This window comes from Saccopteryx bilineata, chromosome 7, assembly GCF_036850765.1.
Source record: "Saccopteryx bilineata isolate mSacBil1 chromosome 7, mSacBil1_pri_phased_curated, whole genome shotgun sequence".
Classification (NCBI taxonomy): Eukaryota; Metazoa; Chordata; class Mammalia; order Chiroptera; family Emballonuridae; genus Saccopteryx; species Saccopteryx bilineata.
The window spans coordinates 70,894,447-70,920,182 of NC_089496.1; the positions used below are offsets into that span (position 1 = coordinate 70,894,447).

At 46.1% G+C, this 25,736-nt stretch overlaps 1 protein-coding gene and 1 pseudogene across 3 annotated transcripts in view; one reads left to right on the forward strand and one right to left on the reverse strand.

The window, feature by feature from the left end:
* The window catches only part of LOC136311038 (AP-3 complex subunit sigma-2), a 63,845-nt gene that overhangs the window by 31,608 nt on the left and 6,501 nt on the right, over positions 1 to 25,736 (reverse strand). The window contains exons 5-7 of one of the 3 annotated variants that reach the window (XM_066240186.1): positions 25,398 to 25,561; positions 10,512 to 10,603; positions 9,982 to 10,093 (exon numbers count right to left, since the gene is read on the reverse strand). In XM_066240186.1, coding sequence (XP_066096283.1) covers positions 9,982 to 10,093; positions 10,512 to 10,603; positions 25,398 to 25,561 — 368 coding nt within the window. Of the gene's footprint in view, positions 1 to 9,981; positions 10,094 to 10,511; positions 10,604 to 17,708; positions 17,841 to 20,912; positions 24,089 to 25,397; positions 25,562 to 25,736 lie in introns of those variants that run through there. The other 2 variants (XM_066240187.1, XM_066240185.1) reach the window with 2 other exon arrangements.
* LOC136310657 (arginine/serine-rich coiled-coil protein 2 pseudogene) lies at positions 3,719 to 6,048 on the forward strand (annotated as a pseudogene).

The following is a 25,736-nucleotide window of genomic DNA, read 5'->3' on the forward strand; positions in this document are numbered from 1 at the left end:
TCCTCTCTCCTATAGACAGGACATTTGTTTTCAGTTTGGACTGGGTGTAAACTGATATAAATGGAAGTCATATTTCCAACCACTTTGGAAAACTATTTGACATAATTTACTAATACTCTGCAATCCAGCAATTCTAGGTACACAAAGAATAATTTAACAGCATTATTCTTAACTCTTTCCGTCTTTAACTGTGACTGATGAGTTCACTGTATAGATAACTTTTTTTCAAGCAGGCGAGAGAAAGAGTGAGAAAGGGACAGTAAGGGCAGACGGACAGGAAGGGAGATGAGAAGCATTAACTCATAGTTGCAGCACCTTGGTTGTTCAATGATAGCTTTCTCATATGTGCCTTGACTGGGGGGCTCCAGCTGGGCCAGTGACCTTTGGGCTCAAGCCAGCAGCCTTGGGGTCATGTCTATGATGACCCCGCGCTCAAGCTGGTGACATAGGGGTTTCGAACCTAGGTCCTCAGTATCTTAGGCCAATGCTCATCCACTGTACCCCTGCCTGGTCAGGATAGATAACATAATTATGGATTTATTTGCAAACACTGTGTTGGGCACTTTGCAAGCCTTTGCAACCCATCAACTCAAAGTTCTTCAGTTTAGGAAAACAATCAAATACAATGGTACCTTGAGATACGAATGTAATTCGTTCTGTAACCGAGCTTGTAAGTCAGTTAACTTATATATCAAACTGCGGATACTGGACCCGTGCGCCAACTAGCAGCAGCTAGTTGGCCAAATCATGACTCATATCTCGGAATTTCGCTAGAATCTCAAACAAAAATACGGACCGAGTCTCAGCTCGTATCTTAAAAAAAAAAATCGTATGTTGGTTTGCTTGTATCTCAAGGTACCACTATAATTTGGTTGAGAATTTCCTCCCTTCCAGGTTCCTAACCTTTTTTTTTTTTTTTTTGGAACTGCTAATACTGGGGTATTGGACCTCTTTATATATTTTTTTGACAGAGAGAGGGACAGATAGGGGCAGACAGACAAGAAGCAAGAGAGATGAGAAGAATCAGTTCTTCGTTGTGGCACCTTAGTTGTTCATTGATTGCATTCTCATATGTGCCTTGACCAGGGGCTACAGTAGAGTGAGTGACCCCCTGCTCAAGCCAGCGACCTTGGGGTCACGTCTATGATCCCACACTCAAGCAGGCGTCCCCAAACTACGGCCCGCGGGCTGCATGCGGCCCCCTGAGGCCATTTATCGGGCCCCCTGCCGTACTTCTGGAAGGGGCACCTCTTTCATTGGTGGTCAGTGAGAGGAGCACTGTATGTGGCAGCCCTCCAACGGTCTGAGGGACAGTGAACTGGCCCCTTGTGTAAAAAGTTTGGGGACCTCTGCCAAGCTAGTGAGCCCATGCTCAAGCCAGATAAGCCCATGCGCAAGCAGGCAACCTTAGGGTTTCAGACCTGGGTCCTCTGCATCCCAGTCCAACACTCTATCCACTGCACCACCACCTGGTCAGGCACCTCCTTCTCTTTTTTACTTTTCTCCCATTTTCCTCTCAGATTTTTAATTTCTAAGAGTTTTGTTTGCTTAGTTAGCAGCTCATTCGTTCATCTTTCTCTGTGGTTTAAAGGGCTTGTCTTATTGTTATCCTTTCTTTGTTACAGTTTCTACTTCCTCTAGATTGATTTTTACTGTTCGTTCGTTTTAGTCTGTATCTTCCATGTTAGAGGCTTTCCTGAGTAGTCTGATTATCCTTGGCTTTTTATTCATAGGAATAAAAGGCTGATTGGAGGCTCTGCCATCATAGCTGTTTGTTGGGGATTCTCCCCTTTACCCACTTTGGGCTTTTTTTCTTCCTTTTCCCGAGGTTGGTTGGATTTCCCAAAGAAATTTTATGATGTCCTGCCTGAAGAGTAAAAGACAAGCTGCCAGAAATTTGGGAGCTGAGTGGCAGGAAAAGGGCAGGAACATCAGTATATAATATTCACAAGGTGTACGTCCACTTATATCTGGTGTCCCCCAAAACAGAGAACTAGAAATGGGGAAAGGACTTAGGGATCAAACTGGTTCTCAGACAGCTTCTCTGCCTGCTCCACACCCACACCCCAGTGAGGGTCTAGGCCACTGGGTTTGGGCCACCAGCTCTGGACCATTTGAGGGTTGTCAGGTGTAAAGTTGGCTGTCAGCTTTTCCTATTGCTGGCCTGGGATGTGGTTTCCTTGGGCTTGCTGAAGCAATTACCAGGCTTTCATATTCTTTCCTGCTTTCAAAAGAATTCCTTGCTATTGTTTCCTCTCCTGTTCTTTCTGACCTTGTATGTCACACACACACACACACACACACACACACACACTCTTTTAATATTCATGTTCTATATAGTTTTGAAGGAAGAACTAGAAGTGTGGAACCTCACAACAAATGCAATTGACCAGAAACTAAACTGACAAAGTCTAAAGTTCTTATAGGATATAAAATGTGAAAATATACGTTGAATATACAATGACATGCCTGACCTGTGGTGGCGCAGTGGATAAAGCGTCAAACCCTGGCTTGCCTGGTCAAGGCACATATGGGAGTTGATGCTTCCTGCTCCTCCCCCTTCTCTTTCTCTTTCTCTCTTTCTCTCTCCCCCCCCAAAAAAAATTAATAAATAATTAAAAAAGAAAATACAATGACAATAAGGAATGACTGGTCTTACTAGGTATCAAAAGTCATTGCAAAACTTCAGTAATTAAAATAGTGTAATACTAAGATAGGAATAAAGTATGAGTCAATGGGACAGAAGACAGATTACTGAAACATTCACATGATTATAAAAATATATGGTTGTTTTTCTGGATGTGGTAAATCATTTTCATTACTGTCAAAGGCATAAACCAGTCTTGGAAATCTGTTAAAAGGTTTAGATTCACACAAAACATGCTGTAGATGAAGACAAAAGTAGATTAAAATGCATCATTATCTGTCCCGTAACTAAAGTATCATTTACTTTCCATATAAAGCAAAGGTGGGCTTTTATTGTAATGATGAATATACTGGCTTTAGAATTTTGTGCAATTCTGAACAAAAATATATTCTCTGAAAATTGTTTTCCACTTATTGTGAATCTCAATAGACCAAGTTCAAAGGCAAATCATAATAAAAACTGCCACTGTCTTAAAATTCTGCAGGCTGTTTCAGACAAACTGCAGTGAAAGCCACCACTGAAATAACCAGTGAAGCACAGCACGAACACTTCGGGCTGTGAAGTTTGAGAAAATTGGAATAAAAAGTTGATTTGGGGTACAATACTTACAGATGCTCTGGGAAGATCCCAGATCATGACAGTCATAGCAGACTGTGAAGGGTCCTGTCACTAAGTTGCCTCCACACTCGTAGCTCCCATACCTGGTGCCAGCATTCATGTAGCCCCCAATGGCTGGCACCACCAAAATCCTCTTCCTGTCCTTCGATTACAGAGGTCCCCTCCTCTTCCCTGCCCTGGAACGTTTGGGGCTGGCAGCACTTCACTGTGCACAAGGCCTCCATACAAAGAAAACACAATTTTTTATAAAAGTGGCATTTTAAATTGGTGTGTGAAAGATGAAACTAGTTGATAAATAGTATTGGGACAAATGGGTATTCTTTGGGGATAAAATAAAGGTAGTTACACATCTCAATACAGATATAAAAATACCTTACAGCTATTCATGAGCTAAATATAAAATAAAAACTAATACAGCAATGGGAGGCCTCTTTTGTGCCATCTGGGTCTGTCATGGGAGATTCAGTCAGTCTGGGGGAAGCTTCTGGGTGGCTGGTATTATTGAAAGCCCCAGTAGCTGGGACTCTGGACTATGATGCCCAGCCCTGTGTGAGGAGCGGCAGACCGTACTTCTCAGCAGCACTGGGCCAAGGGGCTGCTTTCATTAAAGAGGGTTAATGAAATTAAGATTAGTGTATTAGTCAGCTTGGGCTGCCATAATAAAATACCACAGGCCGCACAGCTTAAACAAGAGAAATTTATTTTCTCACAGTGCTGGATGCTAGAAGTCCCAGATCAAGGTCTGAAAGAATCGGTGTTTAATGTGGGCTCTCCTCCAGGCTCACTGACAACTGCTTTCTCCCTGTCGCCTTGAAGGGCCTTTCCTTGGTTCATGCATGTGGAAAGAGAGCGAGCTCTGGTGTCTTTTGTCTTACAAGAACACCAGTTGTACGGGAATGTGGTCCCACCCTTATCATCTCATTTAACCTACTTCCTTAAAGGCCCCATCCCAAATACAGTCACATCGGGGGTTAATGGCTTCAACGTGTGAATTTTAGGGGACACAAGTTAGCCCATAACAATTGGCTTCTCAAATAGGCTAGTGATACAGAATGAGACAGAATAGCTCCAGAAAAGACAACTCCAGACAGAGATCACTAAAGAGCAGTCAAAATACAATTATTCAAGATCATGATCAAGATCAACAAAAAGAAACTAAAGGAGTCAGAACAGAGGCAAAGAACATGTTAATGCACAAAGAGACTGAAATGAAGATACTGCAGACTAAGAGAGCAAAAGAAGACATGTATCTAAAATTAAATCCTCGGAATAATTAAGTGAAACAACAAGTTGATGCTTCTCTGTTTCTCTCTTCCCCTCACACCAATGGAAAAATTACAATTAAATACCCTAAGAAACACAATTCCGAGGAACATAAAACAAAGAATGTTCGCCTCATAAAGAGAGTGACTAAATTCATCTGAAAATGGTGAGGACACACACACATGCAAAGGAAGTTATCAAGCAGAAGTCACTCAAGATCTCAGTCTCATAAAAGGTGCTATCGGAGTAGAAGAAGGAAGTGGAAAAAGTCCCGATTCAGAAATAGGGAACAGAAGAGATCATGATCCAGCAGCAAAGAAAACTGTGGATCAGATCTCGTCCCTGCTCAAAATCAGGGGATAGCAGCAGGAGTGGCACAGAAAGCAGAATTCAGAAGAGAAAGAAGGGAATGGAAAAACTAACAAGACTTAGCGAAAGCTGACATCGGACTGCTAGCCCACCTCTCTTCAGAGGCGGAAACATGGCAATGGATGCACAAGAAGCTCTAGCTGGGAGGTTGGCAAGGGCAGAGACATGACAGGAACAGCGAGAAAAGGAAATGGTTGAAAGCAAAAACAAGATGTAGCTGCAGCTACTGGAGATTCTCTTCCCAATGTGGTTGCCCGGTGGCACCAGCAACACATGGCAATGACAGCTCAAATGGCAGCCCTTTGAGCTAAAGCTTTGGCAGAGAGAATAACCACATTTAGTTATTATAAATCAGCAGCTGTGAATCCACCCTTTGCTAAACAAAGAGAAAAAAAGAAAAGAAAACTTTTTGGCGAGGCAAGACACAACAACAAAAATACCCAAGCCTGCTTAAATATGGGTCAATTGAATTTTTTTTTTTAGTGGGGGGTAGGGAAAGAGAGTGGAACAGACAGGGACAGACAGGCAGGAAGGGAGAGAGCTGAGAAGCATCAATTCATAGCTGCAGCACTTTATTTCTTCATTGATTGCTTCTTATATGTGCCTTGATGGGGGGGGGCTCCAGCTGAGCCAGTGACCCCTTGCTCAAGCCAGTGACCTTGGACTCAAGCCAGTGACCTTTGGGCTCAAGCCAGCAACCATGGGGTCACGTCTATGATCCCACACTCAAGCTGGTGACCCTGCACTCAAGCTGGAGACCTCAGGGTTTCGAACCTGGATCTTCAGTCTCAGGTTGACCCTCTATCCACTGAGCCATGGTCTGGTCAGGCTAGGGTCAACTGAATTTTGAAAGCAACCTGTCAAATTCAGAAAATAAATGGGAATTAGGCATGAAGGTGAAGCTGGCTGTAGCTCAGTTGATAAAGAAAATAGCAAGACTCTGAACAACAGAAAGAAGTATTTGGAAATCTAGCAGCTCAATCTGAAGTGGCAAGATTACAAACCCACACACCAAGAGGAATGGCAGTGTCCTTCACATGTTCAGTGTAAGAGGATGAAGTTTAAAAAATGTCACTTTTGAAGTTTGGGACTTTACAGACTTCTTGTTCTAATATTAGGTCCTTATATTCACCAAACAGCTAGCATTCTAGCTTGCATGGGTGTCACATTTTTATTAAAAAATATAATTCTCGGCCCTGGCCGGTTGGCTCAGCGGTAGAGCGTCGGCCTGGCGTGCGGGGGACCCAGGTTCGATTCCCAGCCAGGGCACATAGGAGAAGCGCCCATTTGCTTCTCCACCCCCACCCCCTCCTTCCTCTCTGTCTCTCTCTTCCCCTCCCACAGCTGAGGCTCCATTGGAGCAAAGATGGCCCGGGCGCTGGGGATGGCTCCTTGGCCTCTGCCCCGGGCGCTGGAGTGGCTCTGGTCGCCGCAGAGCGACGCCCCAGAGGGGCAGAGCATCGCCCCCTGGTGGGCAGAGCATGGCCCCTGGTGGGAGTGCCGGGTGGATCCCGGTCGGGCACATGCGGGAGTCTGTCTGTCTCTCCCCATTTCCAGCTTCAGAAAAAAAAAAAAAAATTAAAAAAAAAAATTATATATAATTCTCGGCCCTGGCCGGTTGGCTCAGCGGTAGAGCGTCGGCCTGGCGTGCGGGGGACCCGGGTTCGATTCCTGGCCAGGGCACATAGGAGACGCGCCTATCTGCCCATATATAATTATATATATATAATTCTCTGGCCCTGGCCGGTTGGCTCAGTGGTAGAGCATTGGCCTGGAGTGCAGAAATCCCGGGTTTGATTCCCGGCCAGGGCACACAGGAGAAGCGCCCATCTGCTTCTCCACCCCTCCCCCTCTCCTTCCTCTCTGTCTCTTTCTTCCCCTCCCGCAGCCAAGGCTCCATTGGAGCAAAGGTGGCCCGGGTGCTGAGGATGGCTCCATGGCCTCTGCCTCAGGCGCTAGAATGGCCCTGGTTGCAACAGAGCAACGCTCCAGATGGGCAGAGCATAGCCCCCTGGTGGGCATGCCGGGTGGATCCCAGTAGGGCGCATGCGGGAGTCTGTCTGACTGCCTCCCCATTTCCAGCTTCAGAAAAATACAAAAAAAAAAAAAAAAAGATAATGCTATGGTGGTCATCATTTTGCTATACATATGTCAAATCAGGTATAATAAACCTTAAGCTTGCACAATGTTATATGTCACTCATATCTCAATGAAAGGAAAAAAATTATAATTTTTTATAAATATCCAAGCATTCTAAGTTACTCCAGGTTCACTCACATGAACTCACCCAGAAGGGACTTTTTTGTTTTTAAGATTTTATTTATTTACTTTAGAGAGGAGAGTGAATGAGAGAGAGAGAGAGAGGAAAGAGAGAAGGAGGGAGAAGCAGGAAGCATCAACTCCCATATGTGCCTTGACCAGGCAAGCCCAGGGTTTTGAACCAGCAACCTCAGTGTTCCAGGTCGATGCTTTATCCACTGCGCCACCACAGGTCAGGCCAGAAGGGACTCTTGAAAACTCTCGGCCATTATGTAAAAGTGGCAAATTATTCTTTCCTTATACAGGTGTGTGCTTAGCTCCCCCCTCCCCTGCCCCGCATTGATTTCAGAGAGAGAGAGAGAGAGAGAGAGAGAGAGGGGAAGAAGGAAGGAGGGAAGGAGGAGAGGGGAAGGGAGGGGAAGGGAGGGGAGGGGAAGGGAGGGGAGGGGAAGGGAGGGGAGGGGAAGGGAGGGGAGGAAGGTAGACATCAACTAGGTCCTTTGTTGTGTAGTCCTTGGTTGTTTCTTGTATGTGCCCTGCACAGGGATCAAACCAGGATCATGGTGTGCTGAGATGAAGCCCTATCCGGTGACCTACCTGGCCAGGGCCTGTGCTTAACTTTTTATCTTTTAAGGAATATACATCACACAGTAAAATTGTAATGAGAAACAAAGGAATGATAAGTAAAGAGTCTGAGGATGGATGCTGTGAATGAGGGACATACAAGAACTTTAAGGGATAGTTTCTTTTTATTGGCATTCTTTAAACTATATAAGCATGTTTTGCATACTTTTTTGTATATACAATATGTTTCACACAAAAAAAATAATTTATAGAACAACAATAATCTTACTGAGACTCTAACAGAGTTTTCAGTAATTTATAATCTGGATGAACATTTTAATGAGTTTTCTCACAGGCAAAGACTGCTTTATTTATTTATTTTGTTCTTTTAAAATATTTCAGTAGAGTTTTAGTTTTCTTCATATAAACCTTACACATTTATATTTATTCTTGGGTAGCTTATGGATCTTTCTGATTATGTGAGCGGGCCTCCCCCCCCCCTTTTTTTAAAGAAAGCAATGCGTTTATTTAATTTATTTATCTTTCAGAGCAAGGGGGGGGGGAAGAAGGGGAGAAACATAGTTGCTTCTCATTATGTGCCTTGACCAGGCAAGCCTGGGGTTTTGAACTGGCGACCTCAGTGCTCCAGGTTGATGCTTTATGCACTGCGCCACCACTGGTCAGGCATAAGTGGGCCTTTTAAAAAATATTGTTTCCTAACTTATTGCATAAAGAAAGCTGTAATTTTTATATGCTAAACATGTATCCAGTCCCCTTACTGAACTCCAATATTAGTTGTAATTGTTTTCCAGTTGTTTTTGATTTTCTAGGTAGATAATTTCATGTGCAAACATTATATATTCTTAAAGCTATCTTAAGGCTAGAAAAGCCAATAACCCATTACTGCTCTTTTCCCATTAAAACATACTTTTGCATTTCTTAGAGATGGGGAAGAAAAAATATGTCACTGTTACTTTTGGCGTGCCTTTTGAATTCTGAACCACATAAATGTACAGTATTATTTCTTCAACAATAAATAGTTTATGCTAAATAAACAAACATGCACTAAATGATGAAATAAAAATGCTTCCTGGCCCTGCCCAGTTGGCTCAGTGGATAGAGCACTGGGGACTATCTGCTCCTCTCCCCCACCCTCTTCTGCTTGTCTCCCTCTTCTCCTCCTGAAGCTAGTGGCTCGACTGGTTCAAGTGTCGGCCCTAGACAAGGGTTGCTGGGTGGATCCCTGTGTGGGTGCATGCGGAAATCTGTCTATTTCCCCTCCTCTCACTTGGAAAAAAAAAATGCTTCCTATCGCAAGTTATGAGTATTTCAGGAGTATAATTTGGATAATCACTTCTCTCAGCACCTACTGAAAGAAAAGGAAACTATTAGTTTCCACTAAGGTGACTTTGGGAAAACACCTAATGATGGGGGTCTGGTTTCCAGGGGAACCAACCATGTGATTAGAGGGTTTGGAACTTATAGTGGCCCCACTGGGAGGGGAGAGAGGGTGGAGGTTAAATTAATCACCAATGGCCAGTGATTTAATTAACCGTATCTATGGTATCTATGTAATGAAGGCTCCATAAAAACCCGAAGGACAGGGTTCTGAGGGCTTCCAGCGTGGTGAACACCAGGACAGCCGGGGACAGTAGTCTGCTAGAGAGGGCACACAAACTCTGTGCCCTGTCCCCATACCTCGTTCTACACATTTCTTCCACCTAGCTGTTCTGTGTGATGTCCTTTCATGATAAGCCAGTAATCTAGTAAGTACAATGTTTCTCTACAGAGTTCTGTGAGGTACTTTAGCAAATTAATCAAACCCGAGGAGGAAGTCATGGGAACCTCTGATCCAGAGACATTCAGAAGCACAGGTGACAGACTACCTAGCCTTGTGTTTGGTGTCTATTTCCAGATACAGTGTCAGAATTCGGTACATTTATGGGACAACCTGATCAGCGTCCATGGAGAACTGAGTTCACTGTGTTTTGGTGGTGGGGGAAACATATGCATTGGAAATGGTAGCAGAATTGAACACGAAAACCAAGGGCAGCGAGAGGGCTGGGTAGAAACCAATGACTCCAAAAGCTCTAACAAGTATGTAAGGGTTGCTAAGGAGCTTTCTTATAGCGCCATCTGTTGGACATCTGGCAACTTTTACCAATATCAGTCAAGAGACTGACAAAAGGATGTGCGGGTGGTACTCAAAACCCAGCGCAAACTCTCTAGCGTGGCTGCCCCCATTAGCTGCCACCACATACCTGGATGAGGTCCAAGATCCCAAGTTCACTCTCTGATGAATCCACACAAAATACAAAGTAGAGGGTAGCATAGTGCCGATAAATCAGTTTGTAGTCAGAGCCACCAATCAAACTGTGGAAGACAGGAAACATTTAAATGCCTGTGTCTTAATGAAACACGTCAAAGAGAGAAATCCTGTCACAGGGAATGAGAACAGACCCAACAGAAAAGGAGAGGACGGGCCAAAGAATGGTCCATTTCCACCAGGTTAAAGCAACCAGGTTTGGCAGTGGTGCCTAAAGCTACTTTACCTCACCTTTTCTTCTGTCTGCCCCCCAGGAACCAAACATCTCAGTGAGTACCATCTGAAACCAACTCTCCAACAGCTTCCAAACAGAATCAGGTCTCTCCCTCGGCCGATCATCCTAAGGTCAGCTCAAGTGGCACTGGGTACCCACCTGACATTTGAGTTGTGTCCCAAGAATCAATATAACAAGAAAAGCCACCCAAGGCGGGGGGGGGGGGGGGGGGATGAAAGCTGGTCATTTACCTTCCACCCTCCAAGAAGTTACAGATGTTGTCATCCCGTTTGAGAACTAGATGGAAGGTCTCTCGAACAATCTGCTGTTGAATTTCTTCTGGCTACGGAATAAAAAAAAGCGAATCAGCGGGGACGTCTGAAAAGACATCCCACGGATGAAGATGGACAGGGGAAGGAGTGCTTCCAAACTGGGAAGGATCTAAACGTTTGGGATCAGTTTCCAGAAAAGATAAAAGCAAGAAAAAAATAAAATAAAAGGGGAACCTATGGAAAGCTGGACAAGAGGACAAGGCTCTGTTACAGGAATTAACAAAGGGTATTTATATTTACATAGATACGTAGTCACTAATCATTTTTGTCCTTATAGGTAAGCTGCTATTTCTTTAGTTAATAACCAATGAAAGAAGAATTGACATCAAGCAAGGTGAAAGAATAACTAGAAGGTATAGCCCTAAAATATTTTGTCTTCCCCTAGAAAATATCCATGCTAAGGTAAATGACAATGTCAATATGTCTTAACACTTTAAAGAGGTCAAGATGTAATCATGTACGTTTTAATTTTTTTTTTTCATTGATTTGAGAGAGAGAGAGGCATCAGCTCATTATTTCACTTAGTTGGTCCACTTAGTTGTGTACTCTTTGATTGCTTCTCTTACGTGCCCTGACTGGTGGGGTCGAACCCATGACCTCTGGTGTGCTGTCCACTGAGGCACCTGGTCATGGTTCATGTACATGTTCTAAAAAACTGAACTTGACATCTTTTCTATTGGTAATATAGATATTACATATGATATTGTGTAATCAACAAAGTGCTACTGAGAAAGAAAAAGTTCTATGTACGGTAAGAATTTTGAATAATCACAGAGCTACAAATACTTTTTCTTATTTACTACATATGAGAAAGCTCAACTGTGATGGAATCTCTTGATAACTCACATTTGATTGCTATTTATACATGTAAGGGTCATAATAAGTATGGTTAAGAAAAGGATCATGGGGCCTAACCTGTGGTGAAACAGTGAATAAAATGTCAACCTGGAACGCTGAGGTCGCCAGTTTGAAACCCCTGGCTTGCCTGGGCAAGGCACATACGAGAAGCAATCAATGAACAACTAAAGTGAAGCAACTATGATCTCTCTCTCTCACCCCCTCCTCTCTCTCTAAAATCAATAAATAAAATCTTAAAAAAAAAGGATCATGGAGTGAGAACAAGTGAGAAACAAGTCATTACACTTGATCTTAGACAAAAGGCCAAGAAGTGAGAAACAAGTCATTACAGAAGAAATTAAAAGCTCTAGAACAGTGCTCTCAAATCTCAATAAATCACCTGAAAATGTTATTAAAATGCAGATTCTGATTTAGTACATCTGGGTAAGTCCTGAGACTGTTTCTAACAAGCTTCTAGGTAATAACAATGCTGCTGGTCTGGGGACTATACTTTAAGTAGCAAAGCTTAAGAAACCTTCAGGACCTAGCTGGTTGGCTCAGCAGTAGAGTGTCAGTGTGTTAGCTTGGTGTGTGGAAGTCCCAGGTTCGATTCCCAGTCAGGGCACACTCAGTGACCATCTGCTTCTCCACCCCTCCCCCCCTCCACTCTACATCTCTCTCTTTCCTCCCACAGCCATGTCTCCAATGGTTTGAGCAAAGTTGGCCCCGGGCACTAAGGATGGCTCCATGGCCTCAGCCTCAGGCGCTAAAATAGCTTGGTTGCTGAGCAATAGAGCTGCGGCCCAGCCTGACAGAGCACCAGGTAGGGGTTTGCCAGGTGGATCCCAGTTGGGGTGTATGTAGGAGTCTGTTTCTGCCTCCCCACCTCTCAATAAAAAAAATGAAATAAAATAAAAAGAAAATCTTCAGAATGGACTTGCCCTAAGGGTCAGAATACCTTTCTTTCTGCAGCATTAAATTTAGGCTTGAAATGGTTAGTCATTTAACAGAAATAGAGGTTTAAAAAAAACATGAAAAATGTCACTGTGGAGAACTTATTTGTCATAACTTTGACTCAACATGGGTATACACTGGCTCTCAGTATTTACTGAATGGATGAATGAAAACGTGCTAATCACTGGCCTCTAAGTTCTAGTAAATCATTCACTACTTTCCTGGTTTCTATTTAAAGAAGTTCACAAATGCCAGAATTAACTGTGTACTCGGAAATACAAAACATGCTAAGTAAGCATCAGCACTTTTTAAAATCGACAAAAATGTACTTCAAACTAAAGCCTTTTATCTGACAGTAGGGGAAGTGGCAGCAGCCAGTGGGAAAGTGTTTCAAAATAGTGAAGCTACCTAATTTCTAATTCAACAAAAAGGTAAACTACCAATTGTTTATAGGCCTCAATTATTTTAATAATCCCTCATATCTTTCAGTACTCTGCATTTTTCTTTTTTTTTCTTTTCTTTTTTTGGTATTTTTCTGAAGCTGGAAACGGGGAGAGACAGTCAGACAGACTCCCGCATGCGCCCGACCGGGATCCACCCGGCACGCCCACCAGGGGGCGACGCTCTGCCCCTCCGGGGCGTTGCTCTGCCGTGACCAGAGCCACTCTAGCACCTGGGGCAGAGGCCAAGGAGCCATCCCCAGCGCCCGGGCCATCCTTGCTCCAATGGAGCCTTGGCTGTGGGAGGGGAAGAGAGAGACAGAGAGGAAGGAGGGGGGGGTGGAGAAGCAAATGGGCGCTTCTCCTATGTGCCCTGGCCGGGAATCGAACCCGAGTCCCCTGAACGCCAGGGTGACGCTCTACCGCTGAGCCTACTGGCCAGGGCAGTACTCTGCATTTTTCAAGGTAATTTTTTTTTTTTTTTTTTTTTTTCTTAAGTTGGAAACGGGGAGGCAGTCAGACTGACTCCCGCATGTGCCAGACTGGGATCCACCCAGCACGCCCACCAGGGGGCAATGGTCTCCCCATCTGGGACGTTGCTCTGCTGCAATCAGAGCCATTCTAGCGCCTGAGGCAGAGGCCACAGAGCCATCCTCAGCTCCCAGGGAAACTTTGCTCCAATGGAGCCTCCGTTGCGGGCTGCAAGAGGGGAAGAGAGAGACAGAGAGGAAGGAGAGGGGGAGGGGTGGAGAAGCAGATGGGCACTTCTGTGTGCTCTGGCCGGGAATTGAACCCGGGATTCCAGCACGCCAGGCCGACGCTCTACCACTGAGCCAACCGGCCAGGGCCTCAAGGTAATTTTCATTCACAAGCTAATATGGTTCTTATAAAGATATTATGTTCTTCAAACCCATTCTACAAATGGTTAATAATAACATGAAAAGATGCTCAACATCAGTAGTTGTTAGGGAAATGGAAATTAAAGCCACAATAAAATCCTACTTTACACCCACTAAAGCATCTTTATTCAAAACAATAAAAGAGCCCTGGCCGGTTGGCTCAGCGGTAGAGCGTCGGCCTAGCGTGTGGAGGACCCGGGTTCGATTCCCGGCCAAGGCACATAGGAGAAGCGCCCATTTGCTTCTCCACCCCTCCGCCGCGCCTTCCTCTCTGTCTCTCTCTTCCCCTCCCACAGCCAAGGCTCCATTGGAGCAAAGATGGCCCGGGCGCTGGGGATGGCTCTGTGGCCTCTGCCCCAGGCGCTAGAGTGGCTCTGGTCGCAACATGGCGACGCCCAGGATGGGCAGAGCATCGCCCCCTGGTGGGCAGAGCATCGCCCCCTGGTGGGCGTGCCGGGTGGATCCCGGTCGGGCGCATGCGGGAGTCTGTCTGACTGTCTCTCCCTGTTTCCAGCTTCAGAAAAATGCAAAAAAAAAAAAAAAAAAAAAAACAATAAAAGTTACTAGGGAGGTGGAGAAATTTCAATGTGCCAACGGGAATGTAAAAGGGTTCAGTTACTTTGAAATTTGGCAGTTCTTCAAAATGTTCACCATATAGTTACCACATGACCAAGCACAATTCTAGTCCTAGGTATAAAAGCAACAGAAACAAAAAACACATGTCCAGCCCTGGCCAGTTCACTCAGTGGCAGAGTGTCAGCCCGGCATGTGGATGTCCTAGGTTCAATTCCTAGTCAGGGCACACAAGAGAAGTGACTATCTGCTTCTCGACCCCTCCCCCTCCCCCTTCTTTCTCTCTCTTCTCCTCCCACAGCCATGGCTTGATTGGTTTGAGTGCATCTGCCTCAGGCACTGGGGATGGCTCTGTAGAGCAGGGGTCCCCAAACTTTTTACACAGGGGGCCAGTTCACTGTCCCTCAGACCGTTGGAGGGCCCAACTATAAAAAAACTATGAACAAATCCTTATGCACACTGCACATATCTTATTTTAAAGTAAAAAAATAAAACGGGAACAAATACAATATTTAAAATAAAGAACAAGTAAATTTAAATCAACAAACTGACCAGTATTTCAATGGGAACTATACTCCTCTCACTGACCACGAATGAAAGAGGTGCCCCTTCCAGAAGTGCGGCAGGGGCCGGATAAATGGCCTCAGGGGGCCGCATGCACGGGCGTAGTTTGGGGACCCCTGCTGTAGAGCATCTGCCTCAGGTGCTAAAAATAGCTCAGTTGTAAGCACGTCCCCAGATGTGCAGAGCACCAGCCTCAGGCTGGAGTTGCCAGGTGAATTCTGGTCAGGGCTCATGCAGGAGTCTATCTGCCCTCCTCTCACTTGGAAAAGAAAAAAAAAAAAGAAAACAAACCACACCTGTCCACACAAAAATTTGTAGTACATGAATGTTCATAATCACAAGAGCCATAGATGGAAACATCAACTGATGAATGGACAATCAAAATGTCCTACATCCATACAATGAAATATATCAATAATTTGGCAACAAAAGAGATGAAGAACTGATAAACACTACAGCATGGATAAGTCCTGAAAACATACTGTAGTAAGTGAAAGAAGTCAGTCATAAAAGAGCACATCTTATATGATTCCATTTATATGAAATGCCCAGAATAGGCAAATTTAGAGAGAGAAAGATTAGTGGTTGCCTAGGGCTGGGGGATATGAGGAGGAATGCAGAAGATTCCTAATGGATAGGGGTTTCTTTTGGGAGTAATGACAATACTGTAAAATTGTGATAATGATTGCTTAACTTTGTGACCCTACTAAAAACCAGTGAATTGGCCCTGGCCAGTTGGCTCAGCGGTAGAGCGTCGGCCTGGCGTGTGGGGGACCTGGGTTCGATTCCCGGCCAGGGCACATAGGAGAAGCGCCCATTTGCTTCTCCACCCCCCCCCTCCTTCCTCTCTGTCTCTCTCTTCCCCTCCCACAGCCAAGGCTCCATTGGAGCAAAGATGGCCCGGGCGCTGGGGATGGCTCCTTGGCCTCTGCCCCAGGTGCTAGAGTGGCTCTGGTCGCAGCAGAGCGACGCCCCAGAGGGGCAGAGCATCGCCCCCTGGTGGGCAGAGCGTCGCCCCTGGTGGGCGTGCCGGGTGGATCCCCGTCGGGCGCATGCGGGAGTCTGTCTGACTGTCTCTCCCCGTTTCCAGCTTCAGAAAAAATACAAAAAAAAAAAAAACCCAGTGAACTGTACATTTTAAATAGGTGAATTGTATGGTATGCGTCAGTATTTTTCAACCACCAGTCCTGCAAAAGAGTTAACTACCCTGGTGTTGTAAGAAGATGACTCACAAGAACAGGGTGGTCAACTCTTTCATGGATTGGAGGTTGAAAAACACTGCTATATGACATATCTCAATAACACTTTTAAAAACTGAGGCTGGTGGCTAAAGCATCAAAATAATGCACCAGAGGTCATGGGTTCGACCTGTCAGGGCACATATGAGAAACAAGCAATGAGTGCACAACTAAATGAAACAACTAAGTGAAACAATGAGTTGATGCTTCTCTGTCTCTCTTCCTCCCCTTCCTCTCTCTCTCAAATCAATGTAAAAATTTTAAACATAAATAAAATTTAAAAACTGAAGGAAAGCCCTGGCCGGTTGGCTCAGTGGTAGAGCGTCGGCCTGGCGTGCAGAAGTCTCGGGTTCGATTCCCGACCAGGGCACACAGGAGAAGCGCCCATCTGCTTCTCCACCCCTCCCCCTCTCCTTCCTCTCTGTCTCTCTCTTCCCCTCCCGCAGTGAGGCTCCATTGGAGCGAGGATGGCCCTGGCACTGGGGATGGCTCCTTGGCCTCTGCCCCAGGCGCTAGAGTGGCTCTGGTCGCAACAGAGCGACGCCCCGGAGGGGCAGAGCATCGCCCCCTGGTGGGCGTGCCGGGTGGATCCTGGTCGGGCGCATGCGGAGTCTGTCTGACTGTCTCTCCCCATTTCCAGCTTCAGAAAAATACAAAAAAAAAAAAAAAACTGAAGGAAAATTTCATGCACACAATAAGCAAATAGAAATTGAGTAATTATACCGCATGCTAATATTTTTACTTCGATATAATTATTTAATAAAATGTTATCTAGTTTTAAAAATTCTACAAAAAAGGTAGCTGTTTTCTTTATTTCTACTTCACAGAAGAGGAAATAAAGTCTGAAAGAAGTTTGTTAACTTGTCAATAGGTACAGGATATAAAAATGTGGAGTTAAGGCTTAAACATAAATTTTGGCTTTCCCCTCTTCTGTTTCACCAGTCCATCAATTACATACGTAATACGGAACATTTTGAAACCTAGCCACGAAAAAATAAAATGTTCGGGGATAGGAGGCAAACGATGTGTGTACTTTTCCAGAGAAACACTTTTAGAAAATTCAAGTTCACACTATCATTTACTGAGCCCTCACGTGGCAGCATTTATAGGTCTCATTTCCCACTTTTAAACTGACTCTCCAAGTCTACAGAATGAGGGGCCTCCAGTCACTTAACAGTCCCACTCAACAACGAAGCAAAATTATTCCCAGAAAGCACTTTTCCAGACTCTCTGGCTAAAGCAAAGAGGATAAGAAGCTGCATATTTCTTCCTCCTCGTGAAACTAAATTTCAGTGAGATTCAAGTGACTTAAATCAGGTTCTCAATGAGGCACACACCTCACTGTCACAGAACCCTGAGACCCAAGAAGTGTCACAAAATGGCACAGAAATGCCGGGGTCCAGGAAGGGGTCAGGGAGACCGGGATCAGTGGGGCGTGGGCCAGGCCTGACAGTGGCCTGGGTGCGGGGAGGGAGGTTAAGGAGTGTGAGGGTCATGCATAGTGCAGAAGCCCGAGGTGGTGAGCGGGCGGTGTCCGCGTGTGCCGGCGGGGCCTGAGGGGAAGGAACGCGGGTGCCCTGAAGGGAGGTGACGAAGCCGGGCCGCACTCACGAAACGCTGGTAGAAGCGGACTAGCCGCGGCTTCCCGTGGTTGTTGAAAACCATAATCGCCTGAATCATCTTTGCGGCCCACGTTTCTCTCAGCGCTGCTGCTTCCAGAAAAAAATCAACTTCCGCCACAATACGGACACTTCCGGCGGTTGCACCGCGGAACGTGGCCGGCGGAAATGTTCCCTGGCGACTAGGGGCCGGGTCGCAAGGAGTCCGGTTTTTTTCGGCAAACCTCAAAGGTTACAGGGTGGGTGGCGGCCTCGCCGAGGAAGGGCTGGTGGGGTCACCGAGACACTGAAGCTTAAGATAATCGTCACCTAGGTCAGCGTCGGTTGGCGAGTCGGTGCGAGGCCGGATGTGTCCCTTGCCCAGGCCGACTGCTTGTCGCAGAACCGGGGCTGCGGCGCAAAGCCTAGCATGTGGGAATATGCAAGCAGGTCCAGATGCAGGAACTCCTACCCGCTGCCGAGCTCCAGGGAAGGGGCAGCAGGGGCCTCTTTCTCACCGTCTGCTCCAAAACATAAATGTCCTGCCTTCCGGGTGTCATTCCGAGGTGCCAGCTGATTTAGCCATTCCCCAGTTGGGGCACATTAAGTTCATTTTCATTTTTCGGCATTCCATCCATGGTAGATAGGGAATGGTAGAATCAAGGTATCCCTAACCGCAATCCCATTTAAAAGGTACCGCGACCCTAAATGGGTAAAATTTTTGCTTTTTTCGTTTAATGACTTAGTCGGGGTAAGGTGGAGCATATATCCCTGTATTGCAGACAGAGCTCCAAACTGGTATCATCTATCAAATGATTCCAGTTTGTATCAAAAGCCTTTAAAATATCTAGAACATTAGACCTAGCATTTCCAGTTTAAGAATTTATAATAAAACGATTGTGGATGTGTGAAAAAATTCAGCTGTAAGAATGCATACCTCAGGAGTATTAATACAGGAAAAAAGGGGAATCAAACTATTCCAAAATGAGAAACTGGTTAAATGCATTGATCCACATGGAGTTCAGAAATGTTAAATAGGTATTAAAAATAATATAAGGAAGCCCTATGGATAGCTTGGCTGGTTAGAGCATTGTCCAGAAGCACAGAGGTTCCCGGTTCCATCCCTGGTCAGGGCACATACAGAAACAGATCAATGTTTCTGTCTCGCTTACTTTCTCCTTTCCTTTCTCTTAAAAAAAAAAAAAAAAAAAAAAAAAAGTAGGGGGAAAATCATCTAGGGAAAGACTTATGGTATAGAAAAATGTTCATGACATATCTGTAAGTGAAAAGATTATACAAAGTATGTATAGGGACACCAAAATTGTTAATAGATACACCAAAATATGAGTCATTGTCTGATGGAGTAGCAGCACCACAGTGTTCAGCACAGGTGCCTGGAACACACTGCCCTGATTCCCTTTTTTCCTGTATTAACACTCCTAAAGTATGCATTCTTACAACTGAATCTTTTCACACAACCACATCCCTGGCTCTGCTGACCATCTGGGCACCATGCGCAAGTGTCTTCATCTGAAAAACTGGCACATCAGTTTCCTTTACATTAAAGCTGGGGGTTTTCTACTTGACAAAAATGTGTTTAGGCAGTTGTTATGAACACAAAAGAAGTTGTAAGTAAGCAGTTGGACAGTACATGGCATATAATGGAGTACTACCTCATATATATATATATATATATATATATATATATTTTAGTGAGAGGGACAGATAGGGACAGACAGGAAGAAGAGAGAAGCATTAATTCTTCGTTGAGGCACCTTAGTGGTTCATTGATTGCTCTCTCACATGTGCTGAGCCAGTGACTCCTGCTCAAGCCAGTGACCTTAGGCTCAAGCTGGTGACCAGGTGGTGGCGCAGTGGATAGAGCATCGGACTGGGACACACAGGACCCAGGTTTGGAATCCCAAGGTCGCCTGCTTGAGTGTGGGTTCATCTGGTTTGAGCAAGGCTCACCAGCTTGAGCCCAAAGTCATTGGCTTGAGCAAGGGGTCACTCGGTCTGCTGTAGCCCCCCGATCAAGGCACATATGAGAAAGCAATCAATGAACAACTAAGGTGCTGCAATGAAGAATTGATGCTTCTCATCTCTCTCCCTTCGTGTCTGTCTGTCCCTATTTGTCCCTCTCTCTGTCTCTGTCACAAAAAAAACAAAACAAAAAACCCTACTATGATAGTTCAGATGGTCATTATATGATCCCATGCTCAAGCCAGCGACCCTGCACTCAAGCCAGATGAGCCTGCGCTCAAGCCAGTGACCTCAGGGTTTTGAACCTGGGTCCTCAGTGTCCCAGGTCAATACACTGTGCCACCACTGGTCAGGCTCAAATATAATTTTTTAAAATGTTATCATACATTGCTAGTGAAATTACAACTTAGAAACAACCCTTTTGTCATTCACACAGACAACAGTATGGTGATTTCAAGAGGAAAAAGTGGATGGGGGGGAGTAGAAGAGGGTAAAGGGGGGATAAATAGTGATGGAAGGAGATTTTTTGTTTTGGTCTGGTTTTTTTGTTTGTTTGTTTGTACTTTTCTAAAGCTGGAAACGGGGAGAGACAGTCAGATAGACTCCCACATGCGCCCAACCAGGATCCACCCGGCACGCCCACCAGGGGCAATGCTCTGCCCCTCCGGGGCGTCGCTCTGCCACGACCAGAGCCACTCTACCGCCTGGGGCAGAGGCCAAGGAGCCATCCCCAGCGCCTGGGCCATCTTTGCTCCAATGGAGCCTTGGCTGTGGGAGGGGAAGAGAGAGACAGAGAGGAAGGAGGGGGTGGGGGTGGAGAAGCAAATGGGTGCTTCTCCTATGTGCCCTGGCCGGGAATCGAACCTGGGTCCCCCGCACGCCAGGCCGACGCTCTACCACTGAGCCAACCGGCCAGGGCCTGGAAGGAGATTTGACTTGAGGTGGCGAACATACACTACAATATACAGATGATATATTATAGAACTGTACACCTGAAACCTGTATAATTTTATTAGCCAAGGTCATCCCAATTAAGACAAACAATCCTTTTGGAAAGCAATTTGGTGATATAAAAGGCCTTAACAAAAAATTCCCAGGTCCCCAGTAATCTGACTCCTGGAAATTTGTCCCTAAAGACATAACTCAAAAATATAGTGGGAAGGGGGGGTAAGTGGAGATTGGGGGGGTGAGACTGAGGGGACTATATAATTTACAACAGTTTTTGACACATTGATGATATAAGCTCCAAAAAGTGACCAATTACCTAAAAACTGTGGACAATGATGGAGCTATTAAATGGCAGTCAATCTTGAAAACAATGGTTATGAAGACTAGGTAGCAATATGGAAAGTGATTAACAACTAAAAAAGGATTATTGATTTTATGAGTAGGTACAGTATGATGACAATAGTGTAGGAACTGTGTATTCCAGGAGCAGGTCACTCTCCCATCTCCATGGCTTTGCTGGTGCTCTTTTTGGAAAGTCCCTTTCCTCTTGTCCAGCTGCATTTCTCTCCATCTCCACTATCACCACTATGGACCAAACCACTCTAGCCTCTTGCCCTGACACTTTCAGCTGTCTTCTAGCTGGGATCATTGCCTTTAGTTTCTCTGTCCTCAAGTGATCTTTAAAATATACAAATGAGACCTTACTACTCTCCTTGGGATCACTGGCCTCCAGAATGTTGAGGATAGTCCCAAAATACTTAACATGCTGAAGATGCCATGCCCGATCTCCACGCTCACGTCAAACACACCTCCACCTCCACCCATTCCCTGAACACCAGCCACATGGCCTTTTCTATCAGGAATTCCCCCCAAGACACCAGGCACATTGGTTGCCCAAGACTTCCTCCTTGACACACTGGGACTCCTCATTTGGAAAGTCAGCCTGCCCACATGAGCATGTGGAGGCCATTCTAGGTGCCTCTACCCCCAGCCGGTGTCCCCAGTCCTCCTGCTTAACAACTTTCCTGGCCACCACTATGGCTGAAGTCCCAGCATGCTCAACAGTAAACCAGCCCCATTCAGACACCAGGGTGCGTCTTCGACAATAGTTGAGGTGAGCGATCACAAGGATCTGAAGTAAGAAGAGGGCAACAAGAACAGAAGAGACCCATGCGCAGCCCAGGTACCTATAATGCCGGTGGTTGAGGCCAGGCAGGTTCCCATTGAATTTGGGCAGATGGTAGAGGAATGGCAGAGCCGGAAAGCCGTTTTATTGGAGGCTCGCAAAGACAGGCGAGCAAATAAACAACAAAAGGAAAAGAACTAATAAAGGAAAATCTGCTATTCGCAGAAAGGGAAAGGGAGCAGGGAAAACTGCACCTCACGATGGCAGGAGAGCAATATGAGAGAAGCACCGCCCAGGGGAAGCACCTATAGCCTTACATAGACCATACACATGTGATGCTGCCACGCGCCCACGCACCAATCAGGCAAAGTGCTTTGCAGCCCAGCCGGTAAACTACAAGCAAGCCTAACAGCCATTTTCCCCACAGTACCCTAATCAGCGGTCAGCAAACCGCAGCTCGCGAGCCACATGCAGCTCTTTGGCCCCTTGAGTATGGTTCTTCCACAAAATATTTCAATACAACGTGTGAGCGCTACTTCGATAAGGAATGTCCCTACCTATATAGTTTAAGTTTAAAAAATTTGGCTCTCAAAAGAAATTTCAATCATTGTACTGTCGACATTTGGCTCTGTTGACTAATGAGTTTGCCGACTACTGCAGCCTAACTGAAGTGTGAGTCCCAAGCCTCACAGCCATATTGTTGAGCCCAGGGTCAAATGTGCACAAAAACAAATGAAAGTCTAAGGCATAATGATAATGCTGGAAGCATAGCATTACCTGCTCATCTGCTGATACCAATAGCACTGATTTCTGCCTGGGCAGACGGATCAGCAGCCAAGGATTTAGGCAAGTTCCCTAAAGTCTGGGAATATAACCTTACTTCCCAGGGCCAGGACCTCCCCTGACCCTTGTGTCCAATGCCCTTCTGTAGGCCAAGCAAGCAGGGGACAGGGAAGAAACATAAGCTTTGCTTTTGACAGCTCTGGATTTGAATCTGGGCTCTGTCTCTTATTAGCTGTGTAACTCTGGGCAAGTTGCTTAACATCTCTGAGACCCTCTTTCTCCTCTGTAGTATACATGTGAAAGCATAATCATCCAGTAGTTAAGAATGTGGTTGAAATCTGACTGCCGGGGCTCTCCTCTATATACCTACTATTGATGGAGCCTCTAAGCTTCAGTCTCATGATAAAAACGGGGATAATAATCTCATGTCCCTCACGGAATTGTGACAAGTAAGATATTGCAAGTACTTAGCACAAATACTATACCAGGAAGCAAGCACTCAGTAGTGAGTGGCTATAATTATTATGATGGAAAGTGCCTAGTACAGTGCTTGACATATTAGGGGACTCAATAATTGTTAGTTCACCACCACCTCTTTTCCCTGAGGCAAGCAGGATCCAAACGCCACCAAGTCCCTACCTATTCATAGGACATGTAAATTTTAATTCCAGATCTCTTCCCAGATCTGGGGGAAGGCACACCACCCAGCCAGGCAATGGTCACGACCTAAAAGAAATGGCTTCTGACTTATGGGGAACTTGCTCAGCTGGAAGACTGTTACCACCTGACAATAACCAGTTGGTATAGCCGGGAATCCTTGTCTGAAGATGTACTCATTTATAAAAAAAGGTACAAAACACCAACAAAAAAGAGGTTATGAAAAATGTGGCCGGCAGAGCGCGTCTGAGAGATGGGACCAGCCAGCCATGCCCAAGTACAACATCCCCAGGAAAGCAGCTGGGGAGGTCAGGAGGCAGGAACCCCAAAGTGGAAGGGAACCAGCAGAGGAATAAAGGACTGGCAGCTTCGGGGAAAGAAAAGGGCACAGGGGACAAGGAGGACTGAGCAGGAGAGCAGTGAGCACAGCACAGAGCACCAGGGAGGGGGCAGTATGAAAGGAAAGTGGGGAATGCAGGACAGAGGAAGGAGCCCCGCTAACTTCTCCCCTGGGCCACTCTGCATGTAGAGAAGGGATGTTCCCCAATTCTGCACCAAGACCAAGTCCAGCTCCTCTGACCACCCTGGGGCACTTGCTCGTCACCTGCCTCCAGAGACAAGCCAGGCCAGGGCAGGGGCCACCATGAAATCTAGGAAGGCTGAACTCACATTCAGGGAGGGACCCTCTGTGAGCCACAGCACAGGGCCCCACTGCTAACGTTGTGGTCGTGGATTTGATCTCAGCAGGGCTTATTCAAAGCGTGTTCCACGGTGATGTAGGGAAGAACCAGGGAAGGCTGAGGGGACTGCTTCTCTCGATGAAAGTTGATGAAAGAAATTCTCCACAGCACTGGTGAGCCCCGGGAACACTGCATCTCCCAGGAACCTCAGTCGTCCTGGAGATAAAGCAAAGAAATGTGAACAGAGCATATTTCGTTCTTTTTTTTTTTTTTTTCTGAAGCTGGAAACGGTGAGAGACAGTCAGACAGATTCCTGCATGCGCCTGACCAGGATCCACCCGGCACGCCCACCAGGGGGTGATGCTCTGCCCACCAGGAAGCGATGCTCTGCCCCTCCAGGGTGTCGCTCTGTTGCGACCAGAGCCACTCTAGCGCCTGGGGCAGAGGCCAAGGAGCCATCCCCAGCGCCCAGGCCATCTTTGCTCCAATGGAGCCTCGCTGCGGGAGGGGAAGAGAGAGACAGAGAGGAAGGAGAGGGGGAGGGGTAGAGAAGCAGATGGGCGCTTCTCCTGTGTGCCCTGGCCGGGAATCGAACCCGGGACTTCTGCACACCAGGCCGACGCTCCACCACTGAGCCAACCGGCCAGGGCCTCAGAGCATATTTCATAAAAGTCTTCAAGTCATCGGACAACAAGGGCTCAATTGAGTGGTACCAAGGGGCCCTTGGCCACCTGCCTCAGCCTCACCTCCTTAGGGGTGGACCAGGGAGCCCGCCTGGCATCTGCAATCATTTTTCGGTCCAAGACTCACTTTATGAAGACAAAAAAGAATCCAGCCCGTCTACTCTACCTGCCCCTGCTTTCCCTAGCAAAGGTCATCATCTTCATGACCTAGATAAACAGCCCATTTTTCCATGACTTTGTTTTTAAATGTTCAATTTGGGGCCTTTTGACATCAATTCAAATCTTGAGGTGAAATATACTTCAGAGAAACAAATCAACTGTGAGGAGGTTGCAGTCAACTAGGGGGCTGACCCTTGGCAACAAACAAACAAACAATAAAACTACGAAGGACCAAGCCAGCCACTCCCTAGCCACTTTGGGCAGGGAGCCCAGAATGAAGGAGGGGGGAAAAAAAAGCTTTCATTTGTGTGACTTCTTCAGCACGGCTAATGTAGTCCCATGACGTGACAATGTTTGGAGACTTGATATTAAGTCACATTGGTCCCCTCGGCTGTCCATTCTTTCTGGTCCTTGCCTTTCATAAATCTTTGGGGCTTTCTTGTAGATTGCCACAGTTCCCCCCAGCAAAAAGAAAGGTCTCTGACTGTCATCCTTCACACCTTGAAGGAATTTTCCTGAAGCTAATACACTCTCGGGAATGCCACATCAAGGCTGGAGGGAAAAGTTTATGCTGCTGTCTGCCTGTCCTACACACAACCACCACTAGTATGTATTGATATAAAACTCCCGCCAGGAGATAAAGCACACCAACACCAAGTCCACGGCCGTTGCCTTTTACCTACCCACTCTGCGTCCTCCGCCCCGTCCCCCTGCTCGCGGCTTTCCACCGTGGTCCCCGCGGAAGACTTTTGGGCCATGATGTTGTCTGTCCATGATGTCCCTGTCTTTCTATCACCAGCAAAATTACACTTGGTCACTGTTCCAGCCTCAAGTTTGGCTAATGAATCTGAAAGAAAGGAAGAAGTTGAGTGGTCTCTCTCTCTCTGTGGCAGAAACATAGTGGGTGCTGGCCCATTCTGCTGGTGTCTGTGAGGCCTGGGTGTGGACCTCAGGGAGACCCTGGAGTGACCCCCAAGGTACCAGATAGGAGAAGCCTTCCACAGGGAACACGGGATTGGGCG